This window comes from Chelon labrosus, assembly GCF_963514085.1.
Source record: "Chelon labrosus genome assembly, chromosome: 6".
NCBI lineage: Eukaryota > Metazoa > Chordata > Actinopteri > Mugiliformes > Mugilidae > Chelon > Chelon labrosus.
The window spans coordinates 28,929,266-28,941,897 of record NC_140342.1 but is presented as its reverse complement, the minus strand read 5'-3'; the positions used below and the strand labels follow the sequence as shown (position 1 = coordinate 28,941,897).

Here is a 12,632-nt window from a genome sequence, read left to right as displayed (position 1 = left end):
TTTGTTCCAATAATGAGACTTGAGGTGAACCAACATGGACGCCTGCTTCAGAACAACAGCATGACTTGTTTATCTCATGGCTTTGTGTCTCTGTCTCAGTGAGGCTTGTGTTCTGTTCTGATTCATGACAACACAACAACAGGAAGCATTATTGTTTCTAAGAGAAGATGAAAATCCTCTCATGGGATCAATTGAAAGACTTCTTCAAAGTTCTATTTATCAGAGAGGAGACATTTATGAGATTACAGAAGATTTGAAACACACCACAATAAAATAATTCCTTTCATTTAATGGCAAAAAGCAGTTGACCTGAAAAGGACTGATTGGAATGTAGAATAATAAATGTAAATGTGTTTCTCTGTCAGATGAAGAACGCAGGTGCTTCCTGGAAAGATTCTTTAACCAGAGCTGGTGGTTGAAACTGTCATTGTGTCATTAAAGTGAAAAGCCACAGCTAACGGTGTGGAGGCTGCAGAGCACAAACCCACACAGCCCGTCTGCTGCAGGAAGGAAGTCTGATTGGCTGTCAGCAGTTTGTTTTCTGTCCTAATAACCACTGAGAACAGATTCATATCTGCTGCTGAACACACTCATCACCTCCCCTCCCTTTCTCTTGTTTTCTGTAAACCTTTTTTCCTCTGAGCCCTCCACCCACACAGAGTTGAACTGAGTCCAATCACCCACCTGAAGCTCATGTCCTGGTAACATGTTGAGGGTATTTAGAGGTGTGGATGATTAAAGATGAAATCATCAAGAAGAGCATTCATTAAATGTTATTTTATTGATCAGACACCTCTGTGATTAATGACTGATTAGGATTTATCCACTAACAGGTCCAGTTAGAGGACCATCAACTTTCAGTGTTCAGCTTTCAAACATTTGAATTTCCACTGACACACTGACCTGCTGCTAATGAAACTATTTCATGACTGTTAATTAAACCCATCCTTCATTTGATCAACATTCAAACCTCAGCACTGACTCATCAAACCGCTGGATGATAGTTTTTAACAGTCGTAGCTTCAAATCAGCTCAGCTCTTTGTTCATCTGTGGAAACAACAGTGTCGTCAGCGTAGAGTTTGACATCCACACCGACACATTTATATTAGAGAACTAATACACAAACTAAATGATGTGAAGACACAGAACTGAACCTGGTGGAACAACCACACCTGCTGGTTTAGATAGAAACACTAGATGTTAATGTTTACTAAAAATGGCTTAGGGACCATCATCAAATGACTTTAGGGTGTCAACGTAACAAATCTTTAGACAAGAAGGAACACACAACAACATTATTATTTAAAAAGATGTTGTATTTAAAAAAAATAAAAGCTGCATTAAATGCTGAAATGTCTACAATTAAGATATGATATATTTTATGATTTATTTTACTGTAAAAAACAAGCAACACGACATAAGAGCAGATTTGTATGTGAATATATGTGTTTCTATTTCCAGGATGACAATCAAGACGTGAATGAAAAGATACAGATTACAAAGAAGCACATTACAACAAGATTTGTGAATACTGATCAAAGTGATGAATGAGATGAACTGATGAGATCTGATGGAGAGAAGAGAGCAGCAGAAAGCAGTCAGTCAGCATGTGTGGAGTTGGTGGACGGTCCCTTGTTTCTGAGGCTCATCAGCAGAGAGAGTCCACAGCAGTACACCAGACTCTTCACTATCAGCACTGTGTACAGGAGACAGAGCAGCTTCACCCTGCACTGAGACTGGAAGGACACTGACAGACAGACAGACAGACAGACAGATATGAATTAGTGCAAGTGTCAGATTAATCCTGTAAAGTTGTTCTAGTGTCCTCATTGGACATTGGAGCTGTCCATGCAGAGAGGCAGCAGGTGATCTTACAGTGATCTTGCTGCAGAGCTGGCAGGTCTGCTGGCTCTCTCTCTGGAGGACAGGAGGCTGCTGGAGCTGGAAGCTCTGAAACAGAAAAGGAGTCAAATGTTTGGAGCTGCAGTGAGAAATGTCAGTCCTCTGCTCCTCTGCTCTCTTTGACAGCGTCTCCACATGAAGCTGAATCACTGCTGAACACAGTCACCAAGCCTTGGTTACCTTGTAGAGTCTGGGCCTCCACCGTGTCCCCCTCGTGCTTGACGGAGCAGCGGTATCTGTACTTGTACATATCGTCCCCTTGCAGCAGCATGATGGAGGCGCTGCGTCCCGACTCTCTGAGCTCCAGCTGCTCTCCCTCAGCAGGGGTCAGCTCCTCCAGAGGGCCGTTCTTCTTCTGTCTTTTCCAGGAGAACTGGACCAGAGGAGGAAACATGGCTGAGGCCAGACACAGCAGGGAGCTCTTCCCCTCCAGGTGGGCTCTGGATGCTGCTGCTGGGTACACGCTCACCACGGGCTTCACTACCTGCTCATCTGAAGTTTGACAGCAGACACACATTCACACAGTCAACAGCAGCTTCCAGCACTGCTCTGGATTCAGTCTGATCCTGGAAACTACATGGACTCTGATCACTAAACTACTCATCAATACAGAACAAAGTTCAACCAGCATCAACTTCTTCAGCAGTCTGAGCTACAGTAGCTCGTCTGTTGGATGGGACCACACGGGCCAGCCTTCTCAATGATCCTTGGCCGTCCATGAGCCTGTCTCTGGTTCTTCTCCTTCCTTGGACCACTTTTGATAGATGGATAGGTGAACCCTCTCACCTCCATCACCACCATTTATTAATAATCAACCTAATTAGCTGTGACATGAAATGAAAAGAAGCAACTATTCCTTTAAAAGGAAAAAGAAAATCTAGATTTCTGTCTTTGTAATATTTTCTATCTAATCAAATATGGAAATCATTTCCAAATCCCTGAATTGTGTTTTTCACTTGTTCATTTGTCAATTGACTGATTCCAATATGTATTGAATATTCTACATGTAAGAGCACAGACTTTAATCACTAATAAAACACATCAATATACAAGTTTGTGTCAGTCATGTTCAAATGTTGAAATACTTTCTGCTGATGATAGTAATAAAATATTGTTTCAGTCAATTCTATTTCTTCTAATATCACATTCACTTTGTGTTTTTTTCTTTTTCTATGAATCCATTATCAATTAAAGACACATTTACCATCAGATAAAAAGAACTGAAAGCCATTAGATCTGACAAGGTTCTAACTTTCAGAAATGATCCAATACAATCGATAGACACTTCAAAACAATCTGAAATAGTTGAAGATCAAATATCATCTTGTTTTCAACAACACATGTCACAGAATTACTGAGATGATCAAATCCTAAATGTTTGGAACGTCACTAATATTTACAGAAATAAAGAAGAACTTTAGTTGTTCAGTCAGATTTCAACATGTTTTCAGAAATGATTGAGCTTTTCTTATGGAACAATGGCTGCAGGATGAATTCTCTACTAATGAGGAAAAAACTAACATGGAAAGGCTGAAGCAGCACAAACTGACTTTAAACACATTTTCAGCTTCTACAATAAAACAACTGAAGGAAAAGAAATGTTTCTTCTTACCTGTTACATACAGTTTAGTTCCAGAGACAAAGATGAGGTAGGGGTAGCCGCTGTCACACAGTGAAAAAGACTAATACAAAAACCTGTGTGCTGTTGAGAGAGTCAGCTGAGGTGAAGGAGTCCAATGAGGAAGCAGGATCATATTTCAGCTCCATGATGTGTTTCTCTAATGTTCACATCAACATAACTGTCTCTTCTTCTCTTTTCTTTTAGCCACACTAGCAGCATGTCTCTGATGTTAATGTCAGTGGTTGCTCAGTCCACTACTTTAGTCCTCATGGACTGGATCTGGACTAGAGGATGGATGATGGATTGACATCAACCTTTCTAACACATTCAAATCAAATCAAATTTTATTTATATGGCACCTTTCATGCTTTAAAAGCAATACAAAGTGCCTCACAGAGGCTAAAAACAGCAAGGACAAAACCCAACCCTCCCACCCCCGTAAAAACACAGAGGCGCACGCGCGCACACGCGCGCACACGCGCGCACACGCGCGCACACGCGCGCACACGCGCGCACACGCGCGCACACACACACACACACACACACACACACACAGTAGCTGTACAAGCTTGAGAGAGACATGGCCAGGCACCGAGACCTGGAGCTCCCAGTGTGATAGGCCCCCATGAGGAGACACTGGATCTAAAACCTTATGGACTAAAACTAAAACTGTAAAATAGGCTAAGAATGAACAAAATAGATAAAGTGCTTTCAGCTCGTAAAATTAATTTAAGAGTGTAATGCAGAGTGGACCCAAAATGCAGAGAGATCAGTTGGCAAGGTTTAACAAATGTTTATTATCCAGTTCCTCAACAAAAGGCGAAAACTACAAACTGAAAATTAGTCGCTCAAGGTAACAAAGCACAGCAGGCGGCGACCGGAGGCTGGCAGACAGCAAGGAACTGAAGCAGTTAGAAAATGGAATCATCCGACAGTGGTGTCGAGGGTGAACCGGGCTTTTATGGGGTGGTGATGTCGAGATGGAACTCAGGTGTGCTCTGCAGATCCTACAGAGAAAGAGGGAGCCACCACCTGCACTGCTGGAGAAAAAGAAAAAAGAAAACCTGAACATGGCCACAAACTCAGGCCCCGTTTACACGTACATGGTTATTTTGAAAAACGGAGACATTTACCTTCGTTTGAGCCCTTCGTTTACATGCAAACAGAGAATTCGCCTCTGAAAACGATGCTTTCTAAAAACTCCGGCCAGAGTGGATATTTTGGAAAATTTCGGTTGCACGTTTGCATGTAAACTGACAAAAACGAAGGTTTAGGCAGCCGACGTCACAGTATGCGCCAGAAGGTGCACCTGCATGCTCCAAAAGTGCGACCTATGTTTATGTTTATTCGTCGCTCGCTTTCTATTTTCAGGATTCTGATTGGCTAACGTGGGCTTGAGCTTCTCGTTACACTGCCACCTACAGGGTTGGCATGCTCTTGACGGCATATATACACGGGTTCGTGTAAACGAAAACTTTTCTGAAAACTGATAGGTGTGCATGATGTTATTTTTGAAAACGGAGAGGGTGAAATGTCCGTTTATGAAAATAACCGGCCACGTGTAAACGTAGTCTAAGAATATAAGACAAAAAACCTCAAACCATAAACAGAAGACAAACTCAAACCATAACAATTAAAACATGTAGTTCAAGCATATAATTAAAATGATAAAAAGTCTGGTTAAAAGGAACAAAGGAAATCAAGGAAATCAATTAAAAGCCTGATTAAAAGGTGGGTCTTGAGCCTCTTTTTAAAAACATCAACAGTCTCTGCAGCCCTGAGGTTCTCCGGCAGGCTGTTCCACAGTCGGGGGCCATAATAACTAAAAGCCGCTTCCCCGTGTGTTTTTGATTTAACTTTAGGTATGGTTAAAAGGCCAGTGCCGGAAGACCTCAGGGTCCGCGAGAGTTGATATGGTAAAAGTAAGTCAGATAAATAAGAAGGCCCAAGACTGTTAAGACACTTAAAAAGAGAACCTTGAAATCAATCCTGAAGCACACGGGAAGCCAATGCAGCGATTTTAAAACCGGTGTAGTGTGCCCCCTCCCGTGCAGCTGAATTCTGTAGTAGCTGGAGGTTAGAGATACTTTTTTTGGGAAGACCAGAGAGCAGGGCATTACAATAATCTAAATGACAAAAGATAAAAGCATGCATCAGTACCTCCGTGCTGGCCTGAGAGAGAAGTGGGCTGGCTATATTCTTAAGATGGTAAAAAACAATCTTTGTTATGTTTTTAATATGTGAGATAAAACTAAGCTCAGAGTCAAAAATCACACCCAAGTTTTTTACAATTTGAGATGGTTTAAAATCTTGTAATTTTGTTAAAAGTTTCTCTCTCTGGCCTTCAGGAACAATGACTAAAACCTCCGTTTTGTCCTGGTTGAGCTGCAGGAAGTTCGCTGCCATCCATGACTTGATGTCTAAGATACAGTTAAAAAGGGCATCAATAGGCCCTGTGTCATCAGGAGACACGGCCATGTACAGTTGTGTATCATCAGCATAACTATGAAAGCTGATGCCGTGCCTCCTGATGACATCCCCAAGGGGAATCATGGAGAGATTAAAAAGAATTGGACCTAAAATTGAACCCCACATATAGCGACTATCCTGTCCTCCTTTAGTCACTGGTGAATGGGTGTGGGAGACTGTTTTTGACGCGCTCTTAATGACTCTCCATACGCTTTTCCATGTTTGGGTGATGTTCCCATTTAATCCAAGTTACAACAAAAACGTAATCATACAGATGCAAAGAAAATAACTGATGTGATGCTATTGGAAACAAAAGAAACTGAGGTGAGTGAGCCATGCAAGCGGTAAAAACCGCATGATCTTCCAACCCATTTCCCCTATGGCCCTCTGACCCCGTGCTTATAAAGAAAACGTCATACTGCCACCTGTGGAGACCTGACATAACCCACGAAACAAACAAATAAACAGATGTGGCTCCTACACACCGGCCCCTAATTGTGATGATAGAACAATTACATCAAAGCATAATAGGAGTCACAAAACAATCTAAGCTACTGTCGTCCCTCTCCTGAGTCAAGATCCTCCAGCACGTGTGACCTTCACACTGCTTCTTGAAGCAAGAAGAGCTTTGATATGGGCCGCTCCAAATGCCCCGTTTTTGTCTTTAACTGTACTGCACGTACAAGACCCTTCTTGTCTGGGTAAGTCTTTGTTACTCTTCCCACAATCCATGAACCACGAGGAGCCGTTTGATCCATGAGAACAACAATATCTCCACTCATAAAACTCCTCCGAGGCTTTGTCCACTTTTGCCGTTCTTGCAGTAGTGGTACATATTCTCTTATCCACCTCTTCCAAAACAGATCTGAAAGGTATTGAACCTGCCTCCATCTTCTCTTGATGTAAACATCATCCTTTTGAAACAGGCCAGGAGCAAGAGCGGGTTTGCCTTTGAGCAAAAGAATATGATTTGGAGTGAGAGCTTCCAAGTCATTGACATCATCGGAGACCTTGGTTAGAGGACGATCATTGAGAATAGCCTCCACTTCACACAGGACAGTATGCAAACTTTCATCGTTCAAAGATTGTTGTCGCAGAACAGAAAATAAGACCTTTCTGACCATCCTGATGAGTCGCTCCCACACACCGCCATGATGGGATGCAGCAGGGGTGTTGAACCTCCAGTCGATGCCCTTCTGCAGGAGAGTGCCTCGAATCTTGCTTTGGTCTATGGCGGCTAAGGCTTCTCTTAACTCTCGCTCTGCTCCAACAAAGTTTGTGCCATTGTCTGACCTCACACTACACACTTGACCTCTGCGACACACAAATCTTCTTATAGCATTAATACAAGAATCCGTGTCTAGAGAATATGCAACCTCCAAATGTACGGCTCTGCTTGCCATGCAGGTGAATATTACTCCATACCTTTTAACCATTGCACGTCCTCTCTTGACCTCAATGGGCCCGAAGTAGTCCACTCCTACATTGGTGAAAGGGGGCAGGTCTGGAATAATTCTCTCCCTTGGCATGTCGGCCATTTTCTGCTCACTTGGCTGTCCTCGATACCGTCGACAAACCACACATTTAGATATTATTTTCCGACAGGCAGAGTTAGCATTCGTGATCCAGTACTTTCGTCGCAAGGTTGAGAGCATGTGATTTCTCCCAGCATGGCCAAGTTGTTGATGAATATGTTGAAGAATGAGATTGGATACATGATGACCTTTGGACAGTATTACAGGATGTTTCAACTCCTCAGGTAAAGCTGACCTACTGAGTCTTCCTCCCACTCTCAACAAACCATCCTGCAACACAGGATCCAGCCTGTAGATGTCACTGGTTTTCTTTATACCTGAGCCTCCACTCCCCAGTGAAGTGATTTCTTCCATGAAAGCTGCCTGCTGACTAAAGCTAATAATGGCAGATGCTGCTCTGGAAAAGTCACTCACAGAAAGTGACTGACCTTCAACAGCGTCTCTAGCCTTTCTCATCTCCTCTTCAGTTGCATGTGTCGATGAGCTAGCAGAAGACCCCATCACCTCCTTCCTTTTTCTCTTTAGTTCCAGGAGAATCGTTTTGAGCCTAAGAAACCAGGCAACTGAGGTCTTGAGTTTAGTCCACACAGAAAAATGATGAATAAGTTTTGTGGTGGCATCCTCAGAGCCAGAGATGATGACATTTGCTCTTAGGTCCCTTTTGACCTCTGGATCCTCTGTGGAAATGGGCTCTTGAGCAAAAGGTTGCGGCCAGTCCACTGCTGGCATTTGAAGAAAGTCTGGACCCTCAATCCACCTTTTACATGCCAGGAAGTTATCCACAGACAGACCTCTGGATGCTTCATCAGCAGGATTGCTCTTTGAGCTGACATACCTCCACTGAACCACATTTGTTGCTTCCCTTATAGAGGCCACTCTATTTGCCACAAAGGTGTGAAATCTTTTATTCTCATTATTAATGTACTTTAGTACAGTCTGACTGTCGGTCCAGAAGCAGGACTCCTCCAACTGTAATGACAGTTCTTTCCTGAGCATGTTGTCAACTTTAACTGCAAGGAGAGCAGCAGTAAGTTCAAGGCGAGGAATTGTTGTTTGTTTTAATGGTGCAACTCTAGCTTTGCCCAACATAAATGCAAGATGTATCCTTTTATCCTGGTTCTCCAACCTCAGGTAGGACACTGTTCCATAGCCGTGGTCACTAGCATCTGCAAAGTGATGTAACTGTGCATGTATGGGTTCTCCAAAGTCCTTTGGTTTAATGCAGCGATCCACCTTAAACTTCACCACCTTCTCCAGGTCCATCAGCCATTCTGTCCACTGCTGCGAGAAAGTGTGGGGTACAGGATCATCCCAAGACATGTTTTTGCGACACATTTCTTGCAACAACATCTTTGGCAGCAAAGTGAATGGTGACAAAAATCCCAGTGGGTCATAGATGGAACTGACAATTGAAAGAATACCTCTTCTGGTATGTGGTCTCTTTTCCACTGCAGGCTTGAATGTGAAAGTGTCACTTTCAGCACACCAACTCAGCCCAAGCGCTGTCTCCACTGGCAAGTTGTCCTGCTCCAAGTGCAGCTGTCTGGTTGTTTTGGACCGCTTTGCCTCTGGAATAGATGACAATACCTTTCGACTGTTGCTGGTCCACTTTAGCAGCTGAAATCCTCCTTTTGCACATATGTCAGCAAGATCAACAACCAACTGCAGTGCATCCTCTTCTGTGGGAAGGGATTTCAAACAATCATCCACATAAAAGTTGTTGTAAATGGTATCAGTTACCTCCACTTTGAAGTCATTCTTATTGTCTGTTGCAGTCCTCCTCAAAGCATAGTTAGCGCAACTTGGTGATGAAACTGCTCCAAAGATGTGAACTCTCATCCTGTGTTCCAGTGGACTCTGTGACATGTCTCCTTTCGGCCACCAGAGGAAGCGAAGAAAATCCACATGCTTCTCTGACACCTTCACCTGGTGGAACATAGCTTGAACATCAGTCATTAGAGCAGTGTTTTCCTGTCTGAATCTTGTTAAGACACCAAAGAGAGAATTTGTGAGATTGGGGCCTTGCAAAAGCTGACAGTTTAAAGAAGTTCCTCTAAATCCTGCTCCACAATCAAAGACCACTCTCAAGGTCTTCTTCTTTGGGTGATAGACTCCGTGATGAGGGAGATACCACACCCTGCCATCTTTACGTTCCAGTTGGTCTAGAGGAACCATCTCTGCATATCCACTGTCAATCAACTCGGTGAGAACCGCTGTATACTCCTCCTGATAGTTCTTATTCCTTTCAAACTTCCTCTTGAGACTTTGAATGCGTTGTTCAACTATGCACCTGTTGTTTGGCATGGTGATGTCATCCATTTTAAAGGGCAAGTCCATGCAGTAATGACTTTCCTGCATGCAAATGGACTTCTCAATGATCTCCATAAATTTCAAATCCTCCCTTGACATCTCCTGCTTTTCCTCCATTATTTTCTCATTGAAGTCCTGGTTATATTGAGAAATCAACAGCTCCTCCAGTCTGACGATGGATATCCTATTGGCATATATGGTCGAGCAGCTTCTCTGACAACCATTGTTGCCCCTCAAAGGTCCGTTGATGACCCACCCCAATAGGGTCTTCACGGCGTAAGGTCCATTACCTTTGCTGTTGATTATTTCCCATGGCTCCATGAGTTTTGGTGCATTAGTCCCAATCAAGATTCCAACATCAGCATCCAGTTCTGGGATCCTAATCTCTTTCAGATATTCCCATCTTTCAATATCTTGCTGAGTTGGGATGTTGTTCTTTGACACAGGAATTGTTTCTTGTGTGAATGTCTCTGGGAGCTCCACAAATTGATTACTGTCCAGCCTTGACACCTCCAGTCCTGTAAGAATTTGGCTTTCAACCACCCTTTCTTGGCCCATGGTGCGCAACATAATGTGAGTTTTTGTGCCCGGTAAATTCAACTTCTTCATGCAGCTGATGGTACAAAAGGTTGCTGTACTTCCAGGGTCTAAGAAGGCATACGTCTGCAGCACCTTATCTCCTTTCACAGACTTCAACTGTACTGGGATGATGGAAAGAGTACAGTCTTGGTCTCCGGCCCCAGTACAACCACCTGCTTGCAGGGAGACAAGTGCACTACTCACTGGTGTTTCCTGATGTTTGCTGCCTTTGTCTTTATTGTGGATATGCAGAATAGTTGGGTGCTTTAGATTACATTCATCACATGACAGCCGATTTCTGCATTCCTTGCTCATGTGGCCAACCTTCAAACATCCAAAACAGATTCCTTTACCTCTCAGGAACTCGATTTTCTCCCTTTGAGAAATTTTCTTCAGTTTTGAACATTTGGATAATAGATGGAGCTCTTCACAATAAAGACAGGCTTCTGGTGACAGCTCCTTTGATGTTATGGGCTCCCTTTGCATTTTGTACATTGTTGACTTAGGAGGTACAGTGTGGTTGGTAGCTGCAATGGTTGTTGCAAAGCTGCTTCCTTTAATGTTGCTCCTGGTTAGCGGCTTGCCCCTGTTAACAGGCTTTGTTAATGTGCTTGGCCGTGGATCTGAAATATCACCGAAGAGTGGATGAGACAAGATCTTAACTTGATTCTCCAAAAAGTTCACCATATCAGGAAATGTAGCTCTGTAGCCTCGTCGCTCTTGAATGTCACAGGCTGTAGATCTCCATCTTTCCCTTAGCTTGTACGGCCACTTCATAATAACATTCCTCATGTTGGATGGGATATTCAACTCCTCCATGTAGTGTATCTCGGTCATAGCGTTGCAACATCCTCTGAGGAACAGAGCAAATTCATTCAGTGCCTGAACATCCTCTGCCTTAACAACGGGCCAAGCAAACACCTTGTCCATGTAGGCTGTTGCTATCTTGTACTCGTTACCAAAGTGTTCTTTCAAAAGACCTTTTGCTCTTTGATAACCTTGTTGTGGTGTCATATGAAGACAACTTCTCACCAGCTCTCTGGGCTGCCCCCTGGTATATTGCTCTAGGAAATACAAACAGTCTTGATAACTGCTGGTCTTCTCTTCAACACAATGTTCAAAAGTCCTAAAAAATGAAGTACACTGCAATGGATCACCATCAAAAATTGGTATTTGTCTTTGTGGCAAAGTGACTGACATTTGCTGTTGTACAAGCATGGTAGTGATTTCATTTTGCTTTTGCATAACTCCACAAATGATGTCGTGCTCAGCTGTATTTTGCAGTGGTGAATGTCCATTTTGAAACCTGGGCAGTTGTTGCTCCTGTGCAGCTACTGACCTGAGGGGTGCACCAGTAGAGGCTATGAGAATATTTTGAGGTTGGTGCTTTAATGTACTTGTATGGAACATTTCAGTGTTTGGCTGCAACTGTGACCTGAGTGTGTTATCCATTCCAATTGAGGCTCCATGTTGGATTTGGTCCTGTGGTTGTGTTTGCACATTCACCTTTGGTTGCACATCTTGCTTAGATAAGACAGGTGACGCTGTTGAGCCTTCATCCAAAGCCAGGATTTTTCCTTTTGGTACAAATTCATTTGCATTTGGGTTGAATTCCAGTTTTTGCTCTTTAAGTCCTTTGCTTATGTATGAGTTCATTCCATTTGAACTGGACTTTCCTCCAACATCACTGCCTTCCAGCACAGAGAGTCTTGCAGCAGCAGCAGCTATTTGTGCATCAATGTCCAGCTGCTCCTTAATTTTCCTCAGTTTGTCACTTTCCTGTCTGAGTTTCTCCTCTTGTGCTTCCAGTTCATGTCTCCTTTGCAGAGCAACAGCTTTCTCCATTAAAGCTGCTTTCTCAGCCTTCGCCTTTAAGCGTGCAGATGAAGTACTAGATGTGGCTGATCTAGAATGACTTCTCCTGCTTGACCTCTTACTTGGCACATTAGACACGCTGTCCTCAGGATTAATATCATATTGACACTCAGACTTTGCATTTTTATCAACACCATCATCATGTTGATCAGTATCATTTTTATCAACATCACCATCATTTTCATCAACATTGCCATCATCATCATTAGACATTCCATTCCCTTTCAACCATGTTGATATTTCTTCAACAAACGCATCATTGTTGGACCTTTTGGACTGAAACCATGTTTCTTGTTTTCTCTGCTCCTCCTCTGGGAGAGAAAATTCAGTGAGCAATGTG

At 43.1% G+C, this 12,632-nt stretch overlaps 1 protein-coding gene across 2 annotated transcripts; it reads right to left on the bottom strand.

Annotated features, from left to right (window-relative positions):
* Window positions 1-1,042: 1,042 nt before the first annotated feature.
* LOC311489048 (uncharacterized protein) lies at window positions 1,043-3,698 on the bottom strand. Of its 2 annotated transcripts, XM_084545948.1 has the most exons (4): window positions 3,516-3,698; window positions 2,084-2,395; window positions 1,877-1,951; window positions 1,043-1,748 (listed from the first exon to the last, which is right to left on the bottom strand). In XM_084545948.1, the coding sequence occupies exons 2-4, from the start codon at window positions 2,295-2,297 to the stop codon at window positions 1,600-1,602; spliced, it is 438 nt and encodes a 145-aa protein (XP_084402074.1). In that variant the 5' UTR covers window positions 2,298-2,395; window positions 3,516-3,698; the 3' UTR covers window positions 1,043-1,599. The 2 variants fall into 2 exon arrangements, with proteins under 2 accessions (XP_084402074.1, XP_084402073.1); XM_084545947.1 differs by lacking the exon at window positions 3,516-3,698 and having other exon boundaries at window positions 2,084-2,567.
* Window positions 3,699-12,632: the final 8,934 nt, after the last annotated feature.

What these genes read in the sequence shown, in the direction of transcription:
- LOC311489048 (XM_084545947.1), bottom strand. Translation starts at nt 2,420, where the DNA reads ATGTGTGTCTGCTGTCAAACTTCAGATGAGCAGGTAGTGAAGCCCGTG. An exon ending in GGAGGCCCAGACTCTACAAG is followed by an intron (nt 1,952 to 2,083) that starts GTAACCAAGGCT and finishes TTTCTGTTTCAG; the next exon opens with AGCTTCCAGCTCCAGCAGCC. An exon ending in AGCTCTGCAGCAAGATCACT is followed by an intron (nt 1,749 to 1,876) that starts GTAAGATCACCT and finishes TCTGTCTGTCAG; the next exon opens with TGTCCTTCCAGTCTCAGTGC.